General features: G+C 39.3%; 1 protein-coding gene across 3 annotated transcripts; it reads right to left on the bottom strand.

Moving 5' to 3' along the window:
• Positions 1-659: 659 nt before the first annotated feature.
• ERGIC2 (ERGIC and golgi 2) lies at positions 660-25,167 on the bottom strand. 3 transcript variants are annotated; one of them, XM_074870004.1, is made up of 14 exons: positions 24,991-25,167; positions 22,405-22,550; positions 19,404-19,512; positions 17,387-17,433; positions 16,334-16,404; positions 14,802-14,842; positions 13,966-14,067; positions 12,375-12,470; positions 10,590-10,645; positions 9,530-9,628; positions 8,238-8,335; positions 4,467-4,629; positions 3,511-3,590; positions 660-2,728 (listed from the first exon to the last, which is right to left on the bottom strand). In XM_074870004.1, exons 2-14 carry the CDS (start codon positions 22,508-22,510, stop codon positions 2,663-2,665), a joined length of 1,134 nt encoding a protein of 377 aa, XP_074726105.1. In that variant the 5' UTR covers positions 22,511-22,550; positions 24,991-25,167; the 3' UTR covers positions 660-2,662. The 3 variants fall into 3 exon arrangements, with proteins under 3 accessions (XP_074726105.1, XP_074726107.1, XP_074726106.1); XM_074870006.1 differs by lacking the exon at positions 24,991-25,167 and adding an exon at positions 24,571-24,591; XM_074870005.1 differs by lacking the exon at positions 24,991-25,167 and adding an exon at positions 22,885-23,003.
• Positions 25,168-25,265: the final 98 nt, after the last annotated feature.

The raw sequence follows: 25,265 nt of genomic DNA, 5'->3' as shown, positions 1-25,265 counted from the left end.
AAGGCGACCGTACTCCTGCTAACACAACCTACACCCCACAAGAGCACAGCAGCAGCGGAGCAAAACCCAAACCATGCCAGCTGGAAGTGGGGAAGACTGCGCAGAGAGACAGCTGAGGGGGGCAGGGGAGCCAGAGCAGTCTGCAAATGGTGCGCTATGGATGCGCCTTATGAAGGTTAAAAATGTCTCCCCATGTTCTCTCTCTTCAACATCATATAAGAGCCAAAGATAAAAATATGTAATTTTGACCATCCTTCCTGACCCAGAAAATAGTATTTTTCCATCTACCATCCCCCCTTTCAGAAAATACACATCACATTAACACCAGGGTTTTCATTTCCCTTGGGACACCCATTTCTTTCACTTTTCCATACTACACTCACTTTTACACAACATAAACAAACATGACCAAAAAGTCCCTCTTTTCCCTGGAACACCCTTGCACACACTGATCCAGCTAGTGACGTGTGGTACAAGTGGTACTAGCTGTAACAACCAAACCGTGTGTGGAGAGAAAGCAAACTGTGCAGCACCACAGGTTCAACTGATCCTGTATTGAATCCACAATGCAGCATCTCCCATCTGGAAACTGATTCCAATTTTTCTTCCATTAGCCACAAGCCGTCACACAAGCATTGTTCTAGAATACACCACACGAGTTTAAGACACATCAAGCCACTTGGCTCTTTTATGTGAGAATAGAAAATAACATTTAAAGTTCAGGTACAGAAAGTCAACTAAGATCAGTATCTCCCACCAGTACAGTCTGTTCCAGAAAGATAAGAAGCAAGTGTTAGGACAAAGCTCAAAGCAGAACCAGTCCAAGCAGAAGTAGAGAAGAAACCTCAGAGGGAAATGCTGAAGAGAAATGGGAACCAAGAATTTACAGCTTTTATCTTCTTGCTCACCAAGGACAAAAGTTTCCCAAGTTGCTGGACTTTTAATCAGTGTTAAAGAAAACACAAAAGAGAAAACCCCAAACTTGGCTGTCAACCCCAAGGACCTGGCTTCCTTGAACTTCTGTCTTTCTCAACAGTTGAAATGAACATAGGTCTTTCCTCATTTCCTGCATTTTATTTACTATTTCATATAATTTCTCAGTTAGGAAGCCCTTTGCTTTGCATAGCAAATCAGCTACATTATTTACACTGTGCTCACCACCAAGATCCAAGAGTCCTGTAAAGTACATTAGCAGAAGTCAGCAAAACCTGACAACACCACAGAGATTTTTATTTGTCCATAGTCCTCTCAATTATAATATTCATTCCACGGTGAGTAAGGCCAGGGTCAGCATCATATCCTAATATATTATTAAATCAGTTTTGCTGAGAAAAAATCACGTTATTAATTTTTCACCCTGGTGGAGTAACTGTTTAACCATAGGTGTATGCCAGTAGTTCAGCAGTAACAGGATGTTTAGTTTCTCAAAGCACCATCTGCATTAATAACATTCATTCCCAGTAGCGTATTTACAATATAAAACCAATATTGCTCTCTTCATTTATTTTACAAAAACCTTCATGAACAATAAGGATTAATTCTGCAGATCCCTTATCATCTGTCTGCAGCAAAATGATTGATTCCCTGAAGTCACCTACCACCAACTACACCACTCCCTGCCTGCGCTAGCAGACCTCCCAACTGCCCTGAATTCCACATTTCTGCAGTATTTAGCTGAACCAAAGCAAGGCAGTTTCTTGCTTTTTCCTCCCTGTCTCCAGGATTTACGTACTATGGCTTACATACTAGCAGCAGGGGTACAATGAAGGTTCCATCAAAGCAAGGAAAAGGTGTACAAAGATTTCCTGATCTTCTGCTAGGGAGTCTTGCCTTTATCAAAACTACAAATGCCTTATTTAAAAGGCTTCTTATTCCAAGTCAAAACACTGTGCACACTGGAGACCATTCTCAGAGTTCTTGGGCACTTCCACATCAATACCAGAAGCGACATTCTCACTGCTGGCAAAGCAGCCATGTAAAAACCAGAGGAACTCCTCTGCTCCGCATTACGTTTCTCCCACTAAGGAATGGTGGGACTACAGAAAGGCAGCGGCTGTAACCAATGTTATGGCTTGGGCTCCAACTTACTCCCTGAGTTCTCTCTCACCTCCCTCTTCTACAGGATTTTCTAGGATCGCTCCCCACCTTTAAGAATAGCATCTTAGCCTCCAGCCCCACCATCAAAAAAGAACAAGATGACCCAAAGCCCCATTTGCACACTTAAGGGAAACCCCAGCTCTATTACAGTCCCTCTTTGCCTGCTGCCCAGCCCTTCCACACACCCCACTTGTACTCTTTTCTCCTTGGAGTCTGCTAGTCTTCCTGGCACAGAACCAAGATCACTAAAATGCTTCAGTGGTCAATGACAGTCATCACAAAGATATTCAGCTCGACCATGAATACTGCATTGGCAGCAACGCTCCTTTAATCTCCAGAAGATGGTCCACCTCACTGGTCTCAAAACCTCCTATGACTCCACGTGCACTTAGAAAGACAAAAAATTACATAAACTTTTGTTGTTTCGGTTTTGTTTGGGTTTTTTTTGTAAAGGCTTCATGTTTTGCTGCCCATCAGCACTCTCTCAGCATATTGCACAATGTTTTCTTTATTATAAAAAATGTCTTCTGGATCAGGCAGGAAGAAAGAAAGTTCTCTCAGGAGGCTAATGTGTACTATTGTCTGTAATTAGAGGTAAGTGGTTGCTTGTGTGGCCATCAGGAAGTGGAACCTAGTCAAACAAAAACAAAGTGTTATTAATGGCTTGTCCAGAAACAGAATCTCCCTTCTCTCCCCCAAAACACACACTTATTTATTCTTGGGCATTTCTTGTATGCCTTTAGCCTGGTCTCCCCAACAAAAATTATACAAATCTGCTTGCCTTCCCTCCTCTCCTCCCACTCACATAACCTTGCCAGCTGGCAAACCTCAACCAAATTTGAGAGAAAGGCAGAAGTTTTAAAGGCTACTTACAGGGTTAAATGGGAAAAATAAAAGTAAAATAAAATCAAGTAGCTGCTAGAGGAGCAATCCTATTGATGCCCCATGAAGGGAAAGGTAAAGGCTGCTCAGCTCTTTCACACTGCTTGGCAGTAGCCTGCAGGTTTAACAGTAGCAATCCTGAACCCCTGCAGCCTGCAGTGCTGCTGCTTCAGTCAACAGGTCAAGCAGAGGAAGAATATGTGAGGGAGAGTGATGATGCCTGGAAAAACATGTAATTTTTGTAGCAATATGAACATAAATATAGTGGAGACGATGGAGGGAATCTTAGAGGGATAAATCTCTAAGAGACTCAGTTTCATTAATTCGGCTTCTTAGAGAACACCTTGCTTCCTTACGCATTAGGTTTTCCAATTGGTTTTAAAAGTAGTTGAACCTCTGCTCATATGTATGTCAAGAGGAGGGTTTATTGCAAGCATCTTAAATTCTGCTGGGACTGAGTTCCAAAGATGTCCTTATCATCCATCCTCAGGTAGCTGTACCATTTAATACTTAAGAGGAAGTTTTTCTTACCGACACGGATCCATAAGAGCGCAGTCTGAAACGGCAAAAAATAACTTCTGCTACAAATCTGCCAAAGCCGTGTAAAATTCCTGAAACATCAAACAAGATTTAAATTGTCACAATTAGTAAAACTGTAGCATTTACAGAAGTATTACATCAAAACTACACGATACTTAAACGGGATACAGTGCAGTAAGCTGGTATGTAAAAAACTGAGAAAGTAACATAAAAAAGGAAAAATCAAGGGCAGGGGGGGAATTATAACATTCTGAAAAGCATCAATAAAAGCAAAACCAAAGCTATCCAAGCAAATGTAATTCCCTCTGCCCAGCTTTCATGGGTGAAAATACATTCTGTGGGACAGAAATATCTACTTTAAAAGAGAGATTAGTTCAAGGTCTCTTTACTATGCTCTCTTCAGTGAAAGCCAAGAAAAGAAATAACTTGTAATCAAGATACCCTATTATGTCTTGACTAATAAGTGAATGTGTCTTTTCAAGTGAGTTTATTTTTCTTTAAGGGAGTAAATCTTGCAGTACATTGACAAGTTACACAAGAAAAATCCTCCCAATTACTTTAGATTGAGATTTTTTTTTTCAACTTTTGGCACTGATTTAGCACTGGATCCCAACTATAGGAAATACACAAATATCAGAAGTCAGTGTGTGAGTGTGTGTGTGTATATATATATATATATATCTCCATACATATCTATCTCTTTACTCTTCCAAAAGTAAATAAACTATGTTATAGTTACCAAAAAGGAAACAACAGGCCCTCAGAAGAGCAGAAACAGCATACTGGGACACCAAAAATTAGCAGCTTTCATTGCACATTTTGGTGCACACAAACGGGCATTTCATCTTAAACCTGCTAGAGGTTCAGGACTTCTCTGTAATTTATCCGTAAGATAATCACCATGACAAAAAAAAAAAATTCTGGTAGAACTTAAGAGGGATAGTTACCTGTAGTTGAAAAAATTCCCCCAATAATGCCACAGAGCCTCACTAAGAACTGCCAAAAAGGCATGTGTTCTTCTGTCACTGTCACCATAAGTGAACTGATATCATATTTCATGAATATTCCCGACACCCCATGGCTGCCAGCTGCATGGTTAATTACTCTTTCCTGAAAGAAGAGAGAAACACAAGTTAAGTCACTTCTTATTAGTCACAAGGAAAACAGTCTTAATAAATGTGATGACAAATAGCTACTTAATCAGAGTTAGCAACCAACAGAAGACCAGGGAACATCCAAGATAACTTTGGCCAGTACCTTCTAAAAGTCAAACATCAAATAACAATTTACTTTCCTGATCACTTTTCTTCTGTGCTGCATATCAATGTTCGCTACCAGACTCTGGTACTATCCTCTCAAGATGGTCCTTTAAACAAGGTGTTTGTGACTAGGTTGCTCTTGGTACCTATGAGGATAAGTGCCACATTCTTGGTCTAGCCTGTGAACCCAAGTGAGGGCACTTGTATAATATAGTGCCCCAACTCTCCCTACTCTACTATTAATCACTTAAATCAGGATGACATCTTCAGGAGACATTTAAGTTGTTGAACAGCTTTAGCTATGGCAGTTTTCCCAGAGGGTGTATATAAATCTACATACTGCATCTAAGACTCATTAGGCTTCATCCTCCTACCTCCTTGGAGCATATCTCTAGATTCACATGCCACAGAGGATTTAATTGCTGGTTCTTAAAAGTATCAAGGAAGACCCTAAACTAGAGTATACTATAATGGAAATTCAGAAGCTTCAGTTAAATCACACCAATGCCATTTTTTCCCCTCAGTGCATACTTACACATACACCATAATCCACTACTCTGATGGGAAAATAAAAAGGAAAAAGATCAAAATTTCAAAATTTCTGGGGCTGAAAACTGAATACCACTATCAAGTGTCTTCAAAATTTTTGTCAGTCAGGTCATTTCAGACAACAGTCACACAGCAAGAAATACACCTTGATAAAAATAACTAACTCACCATGACTATTCTAAACATATCAGATGCCTTAGTCCTAATCCAAGAACTTCTACAGTTTCTTCTCATTTGCCCAAATTCCTAAACCAAAAGATCCCAAGGAGGAGAGCATGGCTGCTATAAATCTCTACTTTTAAAAAAAAAGGTTTCAGGAGAAAAAACTTCAATACAATCTTAAGTTTCTTTCAAAAGTTTGCTATCATTTTATTGTTAGTGAAAGGTGTTGATAAATGCACTGCCAGCTAAGTCTGGCTGAAAATATACAAGGGCAGCAGAAAAGAACATAACTGACTGAAGACACACTCAGCCATGTCTAGACTAATAAGAGTAGAGAAGACAGACAAGCAAGACTGAACAGAAAAGCAATACATCACAGCACCATTTCATCTGTAGATTTAACAGTTTGTGCTCAAAAACCATGCAGAATACAGTACTAAATAAAAAGCAGAATACCACTTTGGAAAATACAGACTAGGCAACTTCTCCAGTCTGCTAACATTGACATAAACCATATTGCTTCTTTTGCTACCAAACCAAAGTAAAAAGGATGCCAAAATAATATATCAGTTATAATACCAGGTCACAGAAACTTTGCAACGGTCAAAAAACCCAACAAAAATCCCAATCCAAAACAGTACAGAATACTTTCTATATTTCAAGAGCATGACACCATTCAGCATTAAGAGGATGGATGATCAGGCATACTAAGATGGAAGAAAAGACTGAAGGTAGATAAACAGGACCTTGCCATTGGTAAGAGACACAAAAAAATATATTTTGTTTGTTTGTTTTTTCCTCTACTGTTTCCCTAAGCCTTATTGGTCTTTTGAGGTCAAATGGTGAAAGAGGAATATGAAGTTAAACAGAACACCCAAAAACTCCACACTCAAAAGATACATAATTCTTTTGCCACAAACCATTTTGGTCTGCATCTAGCTTCTACTGCTGCAGAAGATTTAACTGTTGGTTGCTAAAACCTTCTGAAAATAATTAGCCCTGCATCAGCTATCTCAGATATCAGTGAAGCCTTGCTAGAATGAAATCTTTTTAACATAGATAAATACAGTATCTGAAACATCAACAATACTGGAGATGATTCTGCCCACACCTTTCAAACTCTGCTTCCCAGTCTGCTCACCACTGGTAATTAAACCTCACTGTATTCAAGTTGTAGCCATGGCTAGCTGACCACCTTTTTCCAGGTCTGCATATATGCCTACTCTTATAAAATAAATGCACTAAGTTGTTCAGTGACAACTGTTCTTAATAGCCTTTCCCAGCTCATGTGCTAGGGGTATTTAGTTTCCAAAGACAAACACAAATAAGCTTTACAGGCAACAGGTCTACCTACTGAGACAGCGAGAACAAGCAAGTATGTAATGTCACTTTACCTCCACTATTCACAAGCTTTTCTCCTAAGCAACCTGTGACTGTGTTGCAACTTTCATAAAAAAAAAATACATCCCCACAAAAAACCTGAAGATCTAAGACTGCACAGTTAATTGACAGAAACCATCTTTACAGAAGGAGAAAAGAATTTAATACAAGATGAAAAAAACACAATATGGAGTAAGATAAGCAGTTGACTGACATCCAGAAGTTTAAGGAGTGCCTTAGTTGTTACAGAGAAAACATGAAGCAGATTGCTAGACCAGCAGGAGATGGGAGTATACTGCACTATGAAATTCCTCCTCATTTCTCTCTGTACTCCAGCTTTCATGAGTTTTAGAGCAAACCTGTCCCTTCAGCTGTCTGCATGTCTCAAGCTGAACCCCAACACATCACCTCTATCCTACCTCCACTAGCTATGTATTTTTCAGAAGCACAGTGGAATTGTGAGGAAATAAAGATTTTTCTCCCTTGGAGAACACCACAAACTATATTACAGTGAAATGCCATCATACTTTCTGAATTTCCTTTCAACCCAAGGCTTCCTTCTTACCTCTTGCTTTATCTGTTGTTTTTAACTACACTTTTCGCAAAGTTTTTTTTCTTTCTCTTTTGAATAAAAGATCAAAACAGAGTTCAGACATGTAACCAGTCACATAAGGCCTTTTTCTTATTTACAGTAGTCTTTAAACTTAGTACCTTATGATGTGTCCATGTACTATGCTGCAAAAACTACTTTCTTTATGAATTCAGAATTAAAAGCCTCTCCAACCCCAGAAGTGGAAGCTCTCTAGTCTAGAGAATAATTAAAGTTGGTGGTGCAACAAACATTAAACAAGACAGCTGAGACACAGAGACACTTTCTGTGTCATTAGTTTTTCCATACAAACTACTTTTGTTTCCATTTCTAACCCTCCGCAACCAAGCTCATGACAATCAAGTGAGCTGCATTTTTTGGCTTTGTTCCTACATGGATAAAAAGCTAAAGGTGAATTAAATATTTGTAAAGATACACACAAGGTTGCAGATGTAAAACTTACAGATTTCACCACCACCACCACCATTAGCATCCAGTGAAGTGGAAATGACTGGCGCTCTATCATTAATTCTAATATCAGACTACAGATCTATGGATGTAAAACACTAATGCAAGAAATCAGCATGTGTCACCAAGCATATATATTTTACCATCAGTATTACATTCTTTACAGATAATCTAGTGCACTGGAACATTCTACAAAGAGCCTCTTCACGCTAGAGGAGTTTTCAAAACCACACTACAGCTAAATCTCTGTTTTCACATTTGAGCTTTTGTTGAGATTTTTCTCTGCGTGGTTTTCTCTTATTTCTACTTACCCTTTCTGTCACTGAAAATTGATGAGTTTCTGCTGAAATTTTATACGTATGGAGTTTGGTTGGCACAATTGTGATAAAATATTGGAACATCTGGTTGTCTAGAAGAAAACAAATCTCGAATTAAGTACAGAATCAAAGACCATCTGAGACATTCACAAATAAACCAAACAAATAATATTTAAAATCGTTAATCAGCTAAGCCATTTACACTAGGGACATTCTTCAAGGAGTTCCAGCACTGCCAAGACTACTTCAGCACCATCTGCATTAACAGAGTTAGTTTCCATGGGCAAGGCCTATGTCACATTTGTACTCAGAAAAATTTACATTTTACCCATGTAATGAAAAGATTCATTAAAAGCTTCAAATTAAGTGCATAGATAGCATTTTCCAGGACACTAGAACTGGACAAGTTTCAGAGTCACATTTTGCGTAACACAGACATCTCGACAGTGGTTTGAATAGATTTTAGCCATTGAATTGTCTGTACAATGCTGGAAACTCTTCTAAACTAGTTATGTTTTTTGTCTTGGTTAGACAGACTTCTAGAGAATTCTTCTAGAGCAATCAGCATGCTTATATGTTTATAATTGCTCTGTCCTTGTGCAATTAAGAGAACAAACACTGATAGACTGAAGCAATTTGTTTTAACTACACAAAACCATTCTGGCTGGAACACCCAACGGACTGACTGACTTTGATACAACAGCAGCTTTTGGAGGTTCTGGGGATCACTCACAGGGAATGCAAGTCAGGGGATAAGGCATAGGTAGTTCTGTAAAGTAGGTTACTGTACTTCTTTATTTATATACAAGGAAACAAAGTGATACACAAACACTTCCTGTAGTAGCCTCACAAAATACACCATGGAAGTGACAAACCAAATACAGGAACAGAATCCAAAGCTCCTGATGCTATTTTTTTTAAATCAAATCAGACTTGTTTTTCCCCATTACAACAATGAGATCTATGAATCTCTACGGTAGCATACTGCTGCAAAATTCTTTGCAATATGTTCCGACACACTGTAACTTCAACATTACCCAGATCGGGAAGAAACTGTAAATCAACTTCAGCAAAACAGCAAAGTACAGTGACACCGGTATTAAAAAGAAATTGTCCATTTAAGATGCCATGTAGGTAACTGAGCAGTGCATTGCTCGCTACCAAATTTAGCAGGACATGCTGTTTGTAAGTCACATCCAGGAAGCATGAAAGTATTTTAAATGTAATTTTTGGAAAAATATAGAAAACAAGATGGTGGGTTTTTTTAAAAAAAAACACACACTTACGATCTGATGCTATTTTTTCTGTTCCATCCAAAGGATTAATAATTCCTGGAATAAGTTCTCCAAATGACAAATGATCTATTCTATGAGAGAAGTTATAGGCTGAAAGACAATACAAAGGAATGAAACAACATTTTTAAACTATGAGATTCCGTACTCTTCTCAGAAAAAGAGGCACCCATTTCTCACATTGGAAAACATAGTCAGAATATTTCAAACACTGGTGTACATTTCATTGGGTTTGTGCCTGTGACTGTATCAATACATCTACATACATGTTTCAGACAAAATCCAAAATATTTAACAAAGAAATTTGATTTCTCTAGAAAAGAACTTCTAAACCAAATTATAACTGTATCTGAATCAACCCTGGAGCTGAAAAGAGTTAAAATTTCATGACAGGAAATTTCTAGTTGGCCAAATACTGAAGTTATTCTACAGTTCAGGTTCTTGTATGTAATGACTAAGATGTCATAAGTGAAATGTACAAAGGGAGCACAAGCCAGCTACCAAGTTACTACATTGCCTGATTTTGCAAAGGTATTTAAGCTCTATATTATACACTTGTGTTGACATAAATTCAGGGGCAGACATTTGGAGGTTTAACCAACACCAAGTTCATTTTTCACAGTAAGTCACCCTTGCCTCACATTAAGTATGGCAGCAGCACACATTTAGTATCTAGATTCATAACCTAAAAATGAAATTTCTAAGAACAAAAGTCAGAAACTTTTAACCTTATAAAAACATATTTTGCAGGAAATAGGCAATTTGGACTGAAATGCAGGAATTTCATATGGTATCTGTGTTACAGCAAAATACATCCGAGATTCCTGTGTTATCGTTACTGTGTAAGTGACCTAAAGATAATACTAATGGTGTTAAAGGTAGGAAAGTAAGTCAGTACTGAGTCGTAACATTGCAAAGAACATTCTTCACTTTCTTCTACAACGCAGCTGCCCAGCTAGAACATCTTTACAACAGCAGTCTATTTAAGATATGAATTAGGAGACAGCAGTCTGAACAAAATTATACTTGCTCATACAAAAATGACAGAACTTACACTCGTGGCTTACAAGGGCTGCCAAGTGTGCATGGCCTCGAGGATGTGGTATTGCCCTAAAGAAAGCAATATATGTTTTATGAAAAATTTGTTTAATGAATCCACACAAAAGACACAGTTCTCCTAACCAGGACTATGTAGAAAAATGACCTCTTCCCCTCTATTTCAATGAATATCTATATAAAATATGTGCATACGTATAATATATATATATGTTTAAATATATATATGTTTTACAAACTTATATGCATATATACAAAACTTGTGTGTATCTAGATTTAAAAAATTACACTTTTATTACTGCGAAGCACAAACAGCCTGAAGGACAAGGTACAGGAACATCAGACTCATGAAAACCCTCTTACACAAGATTGCAGTTCTAGAAATGTCAAACACATGTCAAGTCACTAGGCTACTAGAAGAGTCACCAAGGCCCACCACATGAAAAGCTGCAGAACTGCTCAAGTGATTAATGAAAACTTTACTGGACTTGTTTCATGACTAAGCAAGTTATCTACACTCTGTATTTACTCCCTGACTAAGTAAGTTTACTTCAGGTCTGGACACTTGTTAGTAGACCTGCAAATAAAGTACAATGCAGAGCCTTGTAACAGTGTGAAGAGGGGGGAAAAAAAGTGCAACTCTGCCTGGAAAGTGAAACAGTCTCTCAGCCACACTTCAATCCCTACCAGTCCAGCCAAGAATGCAAGAAACGTTCCCTTCTTAAGTTAAATTGTTACCAAACACATGTAAAGTTTTGGACCAACAGAAGGTTGAGAAAGACAATGAGATAGGTCAAGATAGGACTACAGTAAATAACCAGGCAATAAGGTACAAACGCAGGCAGTGAAAAAAGCTGTGAACAAAACTCTGCAAGAAGAAAGAGAGCAATTTAGCAGAAGTACAAATGCAATGATGAGCAAGAGGAAGCAAAGGAAAGCAAAAGATTATTCAGGGTTGCAGAACTAGAGACAGGAAGAGAGAATTGACAGCAGTACAGATGAAAGGCTGAAATAATCAGCTCTGAAAAGGGCTTAAGTAGTTGGACATCTAGGGGTAAATCAGAGAGGTGGTATAAGACCAGACAGAAGTGACATTTGGAGAAATAACCACACAGAGACAGCAGCTGGAATTACATGTGGATAAATTCGAGAGTACAGACTGCATGCTAAGATCTCTGGAGTCAGAGGTGGCAGGAAGACAAGTGAGGACAGCAGAGCTGGAGAGCACAGAGAAGAGTCAGCACAAGGTTGTATGCAGTCAGTGTATATACGCTGATACCATTGCCAAAGCGGATCAGAAAGTCTCTCCTCAAATCAAGATGAACTGGCATTTAGCTAACTATGGTTCTATATCTATGTTATTTCAGCACTGAAATGGCACATATCTACGCTTCATGTTAGTGAACTGTATACTAACAGAAAGAAATTTGGACAGGCCCGAAGAATGGAGGCAAGTACAAGCAGTCCACCCCATGTCACACACTTAGAGAGGACCTATTTTCAAAAGTTCTCATCCTGTAAGACAATGGAATTCATAACCACTACATTGCATGCAACAAAGCACTGCACCGCATTGTTTTAGTAACTTAAAAATAAAGTTGGTTTTAACTGTGCAAGAAAAGGTATCACATGGAAAATAATACCAAGCATGTAAAAAAACAGCCATTAACTCAAAAGTATAAGAGCAAACACACACATATAGATGCATGCACTATATATAATGTAGGAGTCAATTTTTTATTTTTTTTTTTTTTTTTACTTTCAGGAATTGAACAGAACATACTTGCCCACAGTTATGTGAAAGTTCCCTGCCACTTTATTGACATAGAGATGACCGTGAATTCTGCATGCATCTGGAGACTGTAATGAATTATCTTCCCTGTTTAAACAAAAACAACAAAGAATACTTGAGAATATTCACCGTCTAACAGAAATAACAGCAGTACAGTTAGATTTCGTTTTCCCTAGCATAAAGATATAGCATTATCATCTACCTCTCCTTATCATATTTTTATGGAATTATAGCAGGAATGGTGGAAGGGAGGAAAACTAATAAAGGTTAGTTTGATGAAACCAATAAGCTTCTTTTCATACTTATATTCAAAGATCTGGCCTACAAAGCTAACTTATGACACCTGAACATGTGAACAGAAAACAAAAGACCATAAGCACATCTTGTTGGCCTGGGGATTTTTTTTTCCAATTACTTATAGCAAAAATGGTTTGTTGGGAAAGTTTTAATGCTACAATGAACAGCACAAAATACATTAGTCATGTTAACAACACTGTAGCAAGAACAGCTTTCAACATTTATTTTTTATGAAACCCTTCTCTTCCCACACTTACTGGGGATGTCTACAACTCAATGTGTATTTCCAAATCTGCTCCTTGGAAGGAGATGAAAATAAGAATTTTTTTTTGTTTTTTAAACACATCTCAAGTGTAAATACAATCTCAAATACTGCACTAACAAGTATCATAGAAGCACAGAAGGACTTAACGAATCTGAAGACATTAACTAAATAAGAAAAAAGATTTTTTGGAGCTCTCTTCACCCTTGCCTTAGGAAGAAAGGATGTATTTGGTCCTCAGACAGGGAGATTACCACATGGAAAGTGCATACAGCATTTCTGGTCGTTGTTTTGTTTCATTTATGGTTTGCTTGTTTGGGGTTGGTTTGTTTGTAAGGGGAAATGAATTTCAGCTTTCATATAAAAAGCATTTCCCCCTGGAAAAAAAAATTTTAAAAAAGTCACTTAACATCTAGATTCAGGCAGACCAAGCCTTCTATGCATTAGCCTCTCAGCATTTTGTGGGTAGTTGGAATAAAGTGAAAACAGCAAGGTTTCTCCACACAACTTTAACAGTGCCATCTTCGACCAGGGCATTTACTAACAAAACACATTTTTATTCAAAAGTTGATTCTTTTAAAATCATAAAGTAAGAGCTAATAGCAGGACCTTTTTTAAAGGTTGCTGGACAGAAAAGAAAAAAAAAAATACTTGTTTAAGTATTGCTTTGGCATTACTGATTCACAGTAAGAAGGAAGCATCAATTAAAAAGGATTAAAAATAAGTGTGTGTATATTTATGTGTGTATCTGTATTATGTACACATATATATGTATAAATACACACACAAAACCTGGAAACCTTCTCCAGATTGGAAACACCAGAGGTTTTCATAAAACAACAGCTCTCCAAAGCAAGCATCAAGTATACCATTTTAAAATGCTATAAAAAACAGTAAGGTCTTCTTTTCTTACAAGCTTATCCTCTGAAAAAAAAGAAATCATATCCACAATAAAATGTGAAGTCTAATGAAACAGGGCAGGGGGAAGGGGAAATGATGACACACAATCCCAATTTTTCTTACCGTGGTGGCAGTGCTGTAGAAGCACTTTTAAAAGCACTTTTGAATATCACATCTTGAAGAGAGTGTTCTTCCTGCAGCCTACTCTGAATTAGCTGCAGCATCCTAAAGATTACACAGACAAGTGTGAAAGCATACAACAGCAAAACAAAAATTAACTTCACAATTATTAGCTTCAGTTGCAGGTTATAAACCAAGAAGTTAGCAAGGTTCACATCAGTATTAAAGTGTTACATTAAAATTTGAGAATAACATTTTATACAGAGCTTAAAGCTCTGGTGTTCACAGCAGCATGTTACCAAATTACCAAAACTAGCCAGACTCCCAAATAAGCTTCAGGTTCTATAACAAGACTACCAGTATAGTGATCACACACATAACCAAGCTATTCCAGTTTAACTGATAAACAGTGTGTCAATTCAGTTACATGAAAGACTCAAACTCATTTGCTTTTGCAAGAACACGTCAATTTGTTACTATGGTTCAGCTCTGACACTTAGATATCAGGCTATCTGTGCTACGTATCTGAATCCGTAATTAAAACTTGTGCTACCAAGCATTTGTTTGGAAACGTAAGTTGAGTGAGTCCATACATCTTGGCTTGAAACTGCATGACCCCATTCCACACGTAAGTCCAAAGCCAATTTTTTCCATAACAGAGATCTCAAATCATGAGAAAAGTGAAAGTAAATTAATACCTTTTCACAGGTTTGAACTCTTAAATTACAAGCAGAAGCTGTTAGACCCAAGACATAGTTCTGTCATATGACTCTGGTGTATCTCAAAGTCATTTCCAGTACAAATAATACAAACCATAGGCATACATCTCAGTGCTTTACCTTTGCCATTCTTTTTGTTGTGGGCTGAGATCAAATACTACCTGAAACAAAAATAACACATCTAATAAAGCATTCAGGAAGCACTGAAGTCCCATCCATGAAACCTAGAAGAGAACTGGAGTGTGGGAAGGGGTGGGGAGTTATAATCAACTCCACAGTTGGTACCACATACTGGAGTTCATGAAAGGACTTTGCACTTTAAATAATCCATTTAGTGTTCAAGTATGGAAATTTCTGTCCCTTTCCTTGCATAATTATTCAGTTGTTTGCATTTATAACTTCAACATCTTTTCCTAAAGCTTTTGTAACTCGAGTCTCTGCCCTTACAGCCTTTGACTAACATGGGCTAGAAGCAGCAGTGAGGCTGCAATTTAATTCTAAGCGATATAACCGACATGCATGGTTTTGATATAGACAGCAATGAAAGAAGCAGAGGAGCAATCTTTGGAAGACAAAGGTCCAGGTGCAGATTGTTTATTTCTAGGGTCATCCCACATCGAGCACTTCTTTAAGACAAGCTACCAGACCTGCTATACTTCAATCAGTGCAAGCATATCACCAGTAACATCTGTGCACCAAATTCAAATCTAAGTATTGGTTAACAGTAAATTCAATTGCAATTAATGCTCAAACATACCCAGAGCTATGGCCAAAAGAGATCAAGTACAGGAAGTTTCCTCTTTCTAAGATTATAATCACTGGGGTAACTGCTAGCATGCAGCAGCTACAGCAGCGCAGAGATGACTGTCCAGACAAAAAGAGGAAACGTACCACGAACAAACAAACCAACCCAAGCTCCTTCCCCTTCCCGAGCGTGTGTTTCCATTCAGCCATCTCCTCCTACTCACACACGAGTAGGAATTTGGTCAAAACTGTTGTAATTTGGAATATGGTTCAGTTATTAGAATGTCATTATTACATTCTCTAATAGGTCTTCTGTAAATGATAAATTATTTTCATACAGCATACTTACCTAAAGGCTTATTGTATTATGCCAGCAAAACTGCTCTAAGAGTATAGGCTTACACAGTTCCAGAGCCTTCAGTTCACAATCCAGAAATTAAAAGGATACTAACCCAATTTACCATCTTTAATGTTGTTCCGTATTATAAGGGTATCACGGTGACTTTCTACCCCTTTTTAAGAATCACAGTAGTCTTCTAGTTAAAACCAGTTACATCAATTCTCTTTTTACGAGAGCTCTGACAGTTTTCTTTCCATATCAAATACTGTTAGCATTTACCCCTAGAATTTGCACATGTAAAAATAAATAGCTGCAGAAATCGCTAGCTTGTTAAAAAGCACTGATCTGGGAGTGAACACGCAGAAATGCCAGTGCCAGCCTATTTCCCTAGCAGATTCCTGGGGTAAGCACTGCAGACCTCACTCAAGGATCAGACAATGCTTGGGGAGGGTCTGTGCAGCCCAACTGTGGGGGAAAAAAAACACAAGCAAGCAAACCAGCCCAGCAGTGCTTCACGCCAAGTAAATAGCAATTTCCTTTTTAAATAAAAATATAAGAATCAACTTACTGGTTCATAGATTAGCCCATCTGCAGAGGCGACCATTGTTTCTGCTAAATCCAGAACGTCAGCCCCCACATCTATTTTAGGGAGAAAAATATTAAGTCATACAGATGATCAGAAACAAACAAACAAAAAGTTCAAGTTGAAATGATGTTTCGCAGAACAGTGATTGATTCCTTCAATCTATCTAACCTTCAACAAGAACTGATGCACAGTGACCAGAAACAAACTCTTCAGATTTGCAGTATTTTCTCACGGATGTAACGCCTACAGAGATGTTGTATGAACCACATATAGAAGTTTTCTAGGATCTGCTACGCATAAATATTTTCTCCTGTTTCATAAGCACTGAATACAAACCAAGACTAGTCAAAACAGGGGATAAAGTTTTATTTCTCAAATTAACAAAAAACAAAATTAAACCATTTAGAAATACACCGATATACCATATAATTAATACAAGGTTTAACCTAGCCAAAAAAGCAAGTACTGAAAATTTGCTTGCATTCCTGGTAGAAGTAGTATTCTCTCCCTTTCTCAGTTCACAACAACCAAAACCAGTGCACACAAATAATGGTTCATTACCTAAATGACATCAAAATAATAGTAAGCATTGCCTTTAAATGGGAAGGAATCCATATGTTCATGAGGAGAATGAAATTTCCTGATGGTTCCAGTACTGTTCAACAGTAGACCAGGTTAATATTTGCCAAGTTCATAAATAAATAAAAGGTGCGATAAATTCCCGCTGCTGAATTGTGTCTCACAATGAGTTTTTAGAATACCCCAGCCAGAGAGAGACTGCAACAACAGATCCCTTTCTTGTTTATAGACAAAGCAAAGTTCTGCCAGATGCGAATGAGATGGCATAAACACTTTTCTTCACATCTACCAATTCTTTCAGTGACTCATATGCCATCAAGATCACTACATGCCATCAAGATCAGAAGAAATCTCACTGTTAGAATATTTTGAACAATATCCAACTATATTGCAAGCAAATGCATATTCCAAAGAGCCTTTAAAGAGTTTCAAAACTTTCACTGATGGAATACTTACATTGACACCTCATGGCAACTGTAATATCAATATTGATTCTTAACTTACTGGAAAGAGAAAAAAGACAAAAAGTTAATAAGTAACATTGAGTACTAGTATCAAGAAATGTATTACTAAAATTCTCAGATTACTTGCAGTCAAATAGCAAAATTTACACCAATAAATATAAACTGAAGCTGTTTAAAATTTGGGTGAACTTATCAAAGCACTGATGACCACTCGTAACTTAAGAGACAAAAGCATCAAATTTCCCTGATGAATTTTACTATGGAACTCTTAACAGATTGTTTGGAAATATTACTGGCTCAAGAGTTTGCCAGAGTATTATTAAGAATATATAGTTTTCAATATTTTACACTTTTTTCACACAACAGTGCAATAAATTTCACAGAATACAGCGGACCAGGTCAATGTGAGAGTTACAAATCTAAAACTGAGCAAAATATTTTACCACCTTCCGCCTGTTTTGTCCCTAAGACAGGCCCTTTTATTTCCAATCCTAACCAGAATTCCTCAGGACAATGACATTCAGGATCAGGCTGAGAAGTTGCTAAAGCCAGTTCCCAGAATATGCTGCCATGTCATAAAGATTGTTGGTTTTGCTAGCACTGCTTCTGGAAAAAGCTCTTTTCTCAAAAGTGCTCCCATATTGTAATAGCAAAATGCCTTGTATGTCAAGATCTTTATCCTGAATGTTTCCATAATGAGGGGAGGTAAAACATAGTTCTTCCCATCAGGAGAAAAAAAAACCCAAAGCCAACACCCCAAAAAAAACTCCATTGCACCAAAAGTCTGATTGTGTGGTATTCCCCAGTATTCTGGGCATTTCCTATTGGTTTTCATATTAGTTTCACAAAAGTAATTTAAACTCTAATGAATAAATCCCTTCACTACAGTCATATAGATAGGACTAGAGGTCCTATCCCTTCCAGGGAGCTGCTTCTGGGAACTTAGCTGACCACAAACAAATCACATAAGCAAGGGATTCAACATCGACTCAAGTTGGGATCAGACATGGTCCGTAGACAGAAGAGCAGTTAAAGCAATACCAACCTCCATTGGTTTCAATTGTCAAGAACCACAGGCTGAGTGATTAATCCACAACCAATCTGGAAAATCTGCAGCAGGACAAGTCCCAGAATAGTCTCTTAACCACTAGACTACCTTTCTCATGTGATAGCTTCACTGGAGAAATAACCTACTTTAGCAAAGACCTAAATGTGAAACTCCCATCTGTCTGAATGGATTTACTCTAACTTGAGGTTTTGATGCATCTCCCTTAAATTTTTCATATTTTTTTTCGTTAGAGAAACCTTTCGTATTTCTGACATACAAAACATCCAATTAATACACATATCTTTAGCTTGTTACCACAGCAACTAGTTAATCAGCTTTCAAAGTCATTTCAGTTCCAGACGTATGATATTTAAAGGTGTTCAGTGACAAAATCTCCATTAACTTCACATGGACTCATGGGTGCCTGACCACCTCAGGAAGAAGGACGAACACAGTACAGACAAGCACATGAAATCAACAACAAATGTATCTTCAGCCACTCTTGGGTGCTGTAACTGGAGACAAGATCAGTAGCAAGCTCTAAATAATGCAGTCAAAGTTCTGAGTGGTTCTGAGAGGTTCACCGCCAGCAGTGCTAAGTGTAACGGCAACATACTAACTATAAACTAGACTAAGCATGGTGCAAATGTGGTGGGTTTACACAGCTGATGTGGAGTTTCGTATTACAATATCCTCTGAATTGCTAACAAATAATTCCTCCATCCACAAACCTTCACTATTTTGACTTCTTCACTGCAGAAATCTCAGTTTCTCTTCTTCATAGATTCCAGAATAGAAAAAACCCAAATCAATCAACAGAAGAAAAATCAAGTCCCTTTAGTATTTCACTTCTAATTTCAATCATAAATTGCTTGCAAGTCACACCAATATTTTAGATCTATTCTTTCCTGAAACGCAGATAACTTAAATTTTAAAAGTAATTATAATGAATATAAATTACCTAGTAAAATCCTTGTCTACTTCATATTCATATTTCATCCATGTGTCCCGGTACACCGTGAACTCCATTATAGTCAGGAAAGCTATCGTCGTAAATGCTATCAGAGAAACTGAGTGTCAAAAGAAAAAAATAGAAGTTTAGATTGTGAGAAATATTACTCAGAAACATAAGCAGAACAAAATTCTAACATTCCAGAATCTGAGCATTACCAGTACAATACTGATATCTTTGATTTATAAATCTATAAGCTGTTCTTAGAAAAATGTTTTCGTATCTACAGTATTTGCTTTTACACAGGAGGGGAAAAGAACAAGTCCTACCTTTTCATCAAGAAAGAACTTCTTGCATTAAGTGCAGTCAAATATTAGAATGATGGGGAGGTTGTGAAATCCCTATATGGAAGATTTAAGAACAGGCTAAATCTTCCTCCACATATAAAACAAAATGCCCATAAATCACTGTCAGGGATGGTCTAGGCAAACTCAATCCTAAATTCAAGCATGAAAGAAGGAGAAGGTGCACTTGAAGTCCCTTCAAGCCTCCATTTGTCTACAACCTAAGTTTTTATAACAAGTTTTAGAGCCAAGAAGCTAGCAGACAAGAGAAATAATATGCATTATATGCACTGTTCAGTTAGAAAAAGGTGCCCTGATCATACTACTTGTGTGTAGCTGCACAGTCAGGACCCCCACCCCAGTATTTCAAACAATTCTCCCTCTAGCAATAAGCATCCATTCTACCAACAGGTAAATAAGTGAAGACCTGATTTGAAATTATTTTTAGGCAGAAAACTAATTGGTATATTTTAACGGTATATGTGCCTCACTTATCTCCAAAGCAGCCTATTCACCACACTTGCAAAGTGGTACAATGCGAGGGGAAGATCATCCTGCTGCACATAGTCAGAAGCACAGTAACAGATGCACAGAAACACCTGCTACGACCCTTTGATTACATCATAGCTTTTGTTAAGTTGAAAAAAACTTCAGTTATGGAGCATAGTAGTGATTTGCACAGCTTATTGACAGTACATGTTTTCCATTTGCATTCTGTGGAGTATTTCTATGGTGTCTGTGAAGGGCAACTTCAGAAAAAGCCAAGCCTGTTGTTGATAGGCTTCAGCTCACTACACCATGGTCTAAGCCCAGAGGCGGCACCAGGGGAATAAAGGCACTGTCCTATGGGATCAGAAAAGGAACCACTGGCTGCAGCATTGACTGTTGCATTGACCAGCAACATGTCAAGTTCTAGCTTTCAGCTGAAGTTATGTAATGATCACATATATGAAAACTTTCATGTCAATGCATACTGTGAAAGCAGATGCACTAATCAGTTAATTATTCTGGCTATCAATTTCCTTTTGGAGCCCCGTAGGCCAGACTCACCCCAGCTACGCAATAGGAAAGCTGGAGCCATACTGTCTATCCAAAGCCACACAGAAACAGTCAGAGCCGTAGCTGCTTTCTGGGTAATTCTGAGCAAAGGTATCCGTGGATCTGAACAGGAAAATAATGTCTTGTAGAATTTCCAAAGACAGATCCTCTTTTCTGAAGGCTCTGTCAGCCCCAGAGCTGGAGTCTCAACTGTTTGAGAGACCAGGACTTCTTTCACAATGGCTCTGAATGCACTGAAAGTCTGAGAATAGTCTTTCTATGTTTTGCATCCCTATCACACCAGAAAGTAAACCTGGCACTTTAATCCTGAATGAAACGGGAATACTACATTCAGATTTTATAATGACACAGAATAAGACAATCCCACATTGTCATTCATAAGGTTACTGGGATAAACCAAAGAATGCTAAAGTAACTTCTGGTGTTGAGAAATCCTTAAGGCACCCTTCACCAAAGTAAAGTTCTCATGAAGGATGGTGCTATACTACAAGAAAGGAATTTTTAAGCACTTCTTGTTTTCCTGCTAATTACAACATAAAAACAACTCACCTGCTTTCTCAGGCACTGGAAGTTACATTAACAGAGTTATTTCATCAGCTCTTAGAGATTATTTTATATAGAGTAATCCTTTAATTATTAACAGTGCAATTCAGGAAACGTAGCAAAGTACTACAGATCCTTCTGATATTTACTTATACACTACAAGTGGTGTAATGACTTCAAAGGCTTATCTGTAGATTGCAATTGCTTCTTGTACTTTTTATTCAACTGAGTTTCAGGCATAATTGCATGAGAGAGATTTTTGTCCTCTATTTCAAACTAACTGCTAGCAGTTTCCGATCTAACTGCAAACAATTCCAACAGTCCAATAGATGAAGTCACTATTTCCAGATCAGGCTACCTCTAACCCAACCCAACCTAAAGGCAATTTTCTGTTCACATACATATAGAAAAAGGTACTTCTTACAGCTACAGCTTTTTTAGAGAAGCTCAAGTGATTAATACAGACAGTATAACCACATGCCCTGGTGTAAAGTGTTCTTCAAAGGGCTTTCCTTACTCTTAAAATCAACTACACCTTCAAGACAAAAAGCTTTAGAAAGCTGTTCTTCATCCTGATGCTTAACTTAGCCAGCTCTCGGACAGCTCTGGAGAATGTTTTTCCTCTTTTATGAAAGCATAGCCTTGAATCCCACCTGCATTTCAGTTCATGCTGCCACAGTCTCACCCAGAAACCTGACACAGACAAAAGGGCTTAGTGAAACAACACATGAGAAAGTTTTATTACAGCCTTGGCACAGTGCACTTCCAGTCGTATAATTGGTTAGAAGTTTTTTACAGTGAACCTTTATATTGTCTTGAGTCTCAACAGTTTCAGAGAAAGATCTCCCTTCAGATGAGTGAATGCATCTATTTGGGTAAGATACTGTGTTCACTTGAAGGAGATGAGCTCTTTCAGTCCACAAAAGAAAACAAGAAACCAAGATTGGCTAGTTTCAAATTCATACAGACACCTGTCTTCCTCCTATTGAAGTTTCTATTCCCAGAGCATGCTAGACTGAGCTAACAGCCAACATGAATCACATCAGCATCTCAGTAAGGCCTACCTGTGCCTCCGCTTGCTGAAGTCTCCACATAGCTTTCTGGAACCTTTGGAAAGGCATCCAACTCTTTCATCAAATTCAAGGTCTTCTTCCGATTCAGTCGCCTCATCTTCAGCACACTCCTCCACCTCCTCCTTCATATATTCCCTCTGATTTGAGAATACAATGTTGTAATTAAAAGACACAAACAATAATGCTCAAACCAACTGGCTATAATTATAAAGCAATAAGGTGGCAATTAAAACTTAAGAAATATGTTTTCAAGAAACACATGCTAGACAACTGGATGGTCACTCTTGCTTCAAGGAAACTGTTAAAATTGGCCTGGATACCGCTGCTTACATTCCAGCCATATCCAGCACATCCACCATTTAATTACTATGATTAATTTATTTCTCAATTAAATTCTTATTGGCATTGTATATATTGAATTTTAAATCAAAAAGACCAAACTCGGTCCTGAAGTAAGCTTGCTAAACAGACCTGACAATGCATGGAAGTCACTGCCTTAGCAGGGAATATCTAATAAGCTGCATAAACTCGGGAGGATGTCAGACTGCTCTGGGCTCCTATAGCCAGCCAATGTGGGCACGTGCTATACACTAAAGGGAAAAAAAAAAAAGTGCATTTTGCATTTTTACAGCTGTAGAATTTTACAGTCATAATAAAGTCAGCGGGTTTTTTCCCCTATAAAAATGCCCCCCAAAGCAAATTAAGTATCAAATCCTAGCTCCATCCTTCAGAATCCTTTTTGTGCATGACATGATCTCTGTTCCGCTTGGAGCTGTTGATATGTTAAGCAGCAGGATGCTCAAAGAAGCAGCCTGCCCAAGAAATACTGTCTTAAAACTGTTTCCAAATCATGCAAATATGCTCACAAGCCAGTCCCGCCAATATGCTGCATGTTTTAACAAGTTGGCGCTGCTGTTTCCCTTCTGAGGAAACACTGCACTTTGCCCAGAATTTCTGAAGCTACAAAAACCATCGTGCATTTACTGTATTCTGAGAATACGTCATATTATCATCCCCTATTTAAAGATATCAAGGCAGGGAAGCTAACCTATGCTGCCAACATGTGAGACGCTCCTCACCATGCTCCTCACCATGGTCTTGTAGAAAAAGCTGTTAACTCCCCCGTTTCAACAGCACATCAAGTCTCCAGCGTGGCCTAGTGAAATTACTCAAGAGCTATTCCCTGCTCTGCCCCTCCCCGGTGCTGAGCAGGCTTTGCACTGTGCAATAACAAAGGAATAGGCTTTACTGGAAAAGGAGGTTCACACATGAAGAATCGCTATCTATGCCTGCAATTTCCTCACTACACAAATTTGCTTCAAATCTCGGTGAGAAGACACAGACTCTGCATTTGGCAGGAGCATCAGTCAAGTCAGCCTGCAGGGACCAACAAAAAGATACTGTGTGTGTGGCAGAGGAATCAAAGTAACCACAGTTAAAGTGGGCAGAGAAGATGGGTGCTGGAACTGAAGTTCAGTTATACAGCATCAAAAAAAAAAAAAAAAAAAAAAATCAGGGAAGCAAGGTCCTGTCCTTACTACACCACATAACTGTGTTTTAAGGAATTGTCTCAGCTCCACTCAGAATAGCTTAAGAAAAAGTTGGAAAACTTAGGAGCACAGATATGGCAAAGCAGCTGCTTGGACACAATGACTGGAGCCATAACAAGGGAACGCCAGGCGGGGTTGCCTGTATCCCCCCACAGACAGCACTGAAGTCAACTTGGCATCGTTTCATTCTATCACATGTGCAGAAGTACATCATAAAGGGGTACGAGATAAGCTTAAAGAACTGGAGGGCACTTTACTAAGAAACTTTCTAAACCATCCTGTATCCGTGGGTATGTGGATTTTTTGTTATTTAGCTAGAAGCATTCAACTTGTTCGTTCGGTTTTTTTAATCTCAAATATACAAACTCACTCCCTGTTACAAACTGAGACACCTGGCACCTTCCTCCCTGTCCAATCTCAACATACATACCCCAAACACCAAGTATAAAATTAGGAATCAACTGCTAAGAAAGTAATGCATTATGAACCCAAGAGCCAACCACGTTAAAGAAAATTATTATTACGAGCTAAAGAAAATAAAAAGCACAGTGCCGGCGCCACTAGAGACCAGAGCACCCGCCCGAAGCGACACACAACCCGGACCCACCGGAGGGGCTCGGGCAGTTTTCGTTTACTCGGCCAACTTGGAAGCGAAGCTGTTACGGGCGCCGGTGCCCGCCTGAACACCCACGTCCCCGCCCGCGGCGCGGACCCACGCCCGAATCCCCTCCCGAGGGCCTCGCACCCAGCGCCGGCCGGGCGGCCGACCCCCGCCCGGCTGCCCACGCCAAGGGAGGCCCCGGGAGGCGGCCGGCAGCTCGGTGCCCAGACGCCCGTGAGGGCCACGGCGCTCCCGGTCGCCGCGCTGAGGCGGACGCAGGCCCGCAGCCAAGCACCGGGCAGCGGCCGCGGGACGGGACGGGACGGGACGGGACGGGACGGGACGGGACGGGACAGGACAGGACAGGACAGGACAGGACAGGACAGGACAGGCCGCGCCGGCCTCCTCACCCCCGCCCTCCCCTACCTCTTGCTTCTCTCGCCGTTACCCAGCGCCGCGGGCGAGGCCGGAGAGCGGAGGGAAGCCGCAACGCCCTGCTCGGCACACGCCTCGCTGACCATGGCAGCGCGCGTGGCGGGGCAGGCTCGCTCCGCCACCGACGCCCGGCGGCGGCGGGAGGCACGGGCCGACGGGAGCGGCGGCGGCGCCCCGCCCGCGCGCATGCGCGCCGCCCCACGGGCATGCGCCGCCCGCCGCCGCGGCCCGGGGCAGCGGGGAGGAGCCGGTCGGCGACCTGGCGA

This window comes from Strix uralensis, chromosome 5, assembly GCF_047716275.1.
Source record: "Strix uralensis isolate ZFMK-TIS-50842 chromosome 5, bStrUra1, whole genome shotgun sequence".
Classification (NCBI taxonomy): domain Eukaryota; kingdom Metazoa; phylum Chordata; class Aves; order Strigiformes; family Strigidae; genus Strix; species Strix uralensis.
The sequence above is the reverse complement of the archived record's forward strand: the minus strand, read 5'-3'. Positions and strand labels throughout refer to the sequence as shown.

What these genes read in the sequence shown, in the direction of transcription:
- ERGIC2 (XM_074870004.1), bottom strand. Translation starts at nt 22,510, where the DNA reads ATGAGGCGACTGAATCGGAAGAAGACCTTGAATTTGATGAAAGAGTTG. An exon ending in TCTACAGCACTGCCACCACG is followed by an intron (nt 12,471 to 13,965) that starts GTAAGAAAAATT and finishes TTGTTTAAACAG; the next exon opens with GGAAGATAATTCATTACAGT. An exon ending in AATTTTCAGTGACAGAAAGG is followed by an intron (nt 4,630 to 8,237) that starts GTAAGTAGAAAT and finishes CTCTTCTTTCAG; the next exon opens with GAAAGAGTAATTAACCATGC.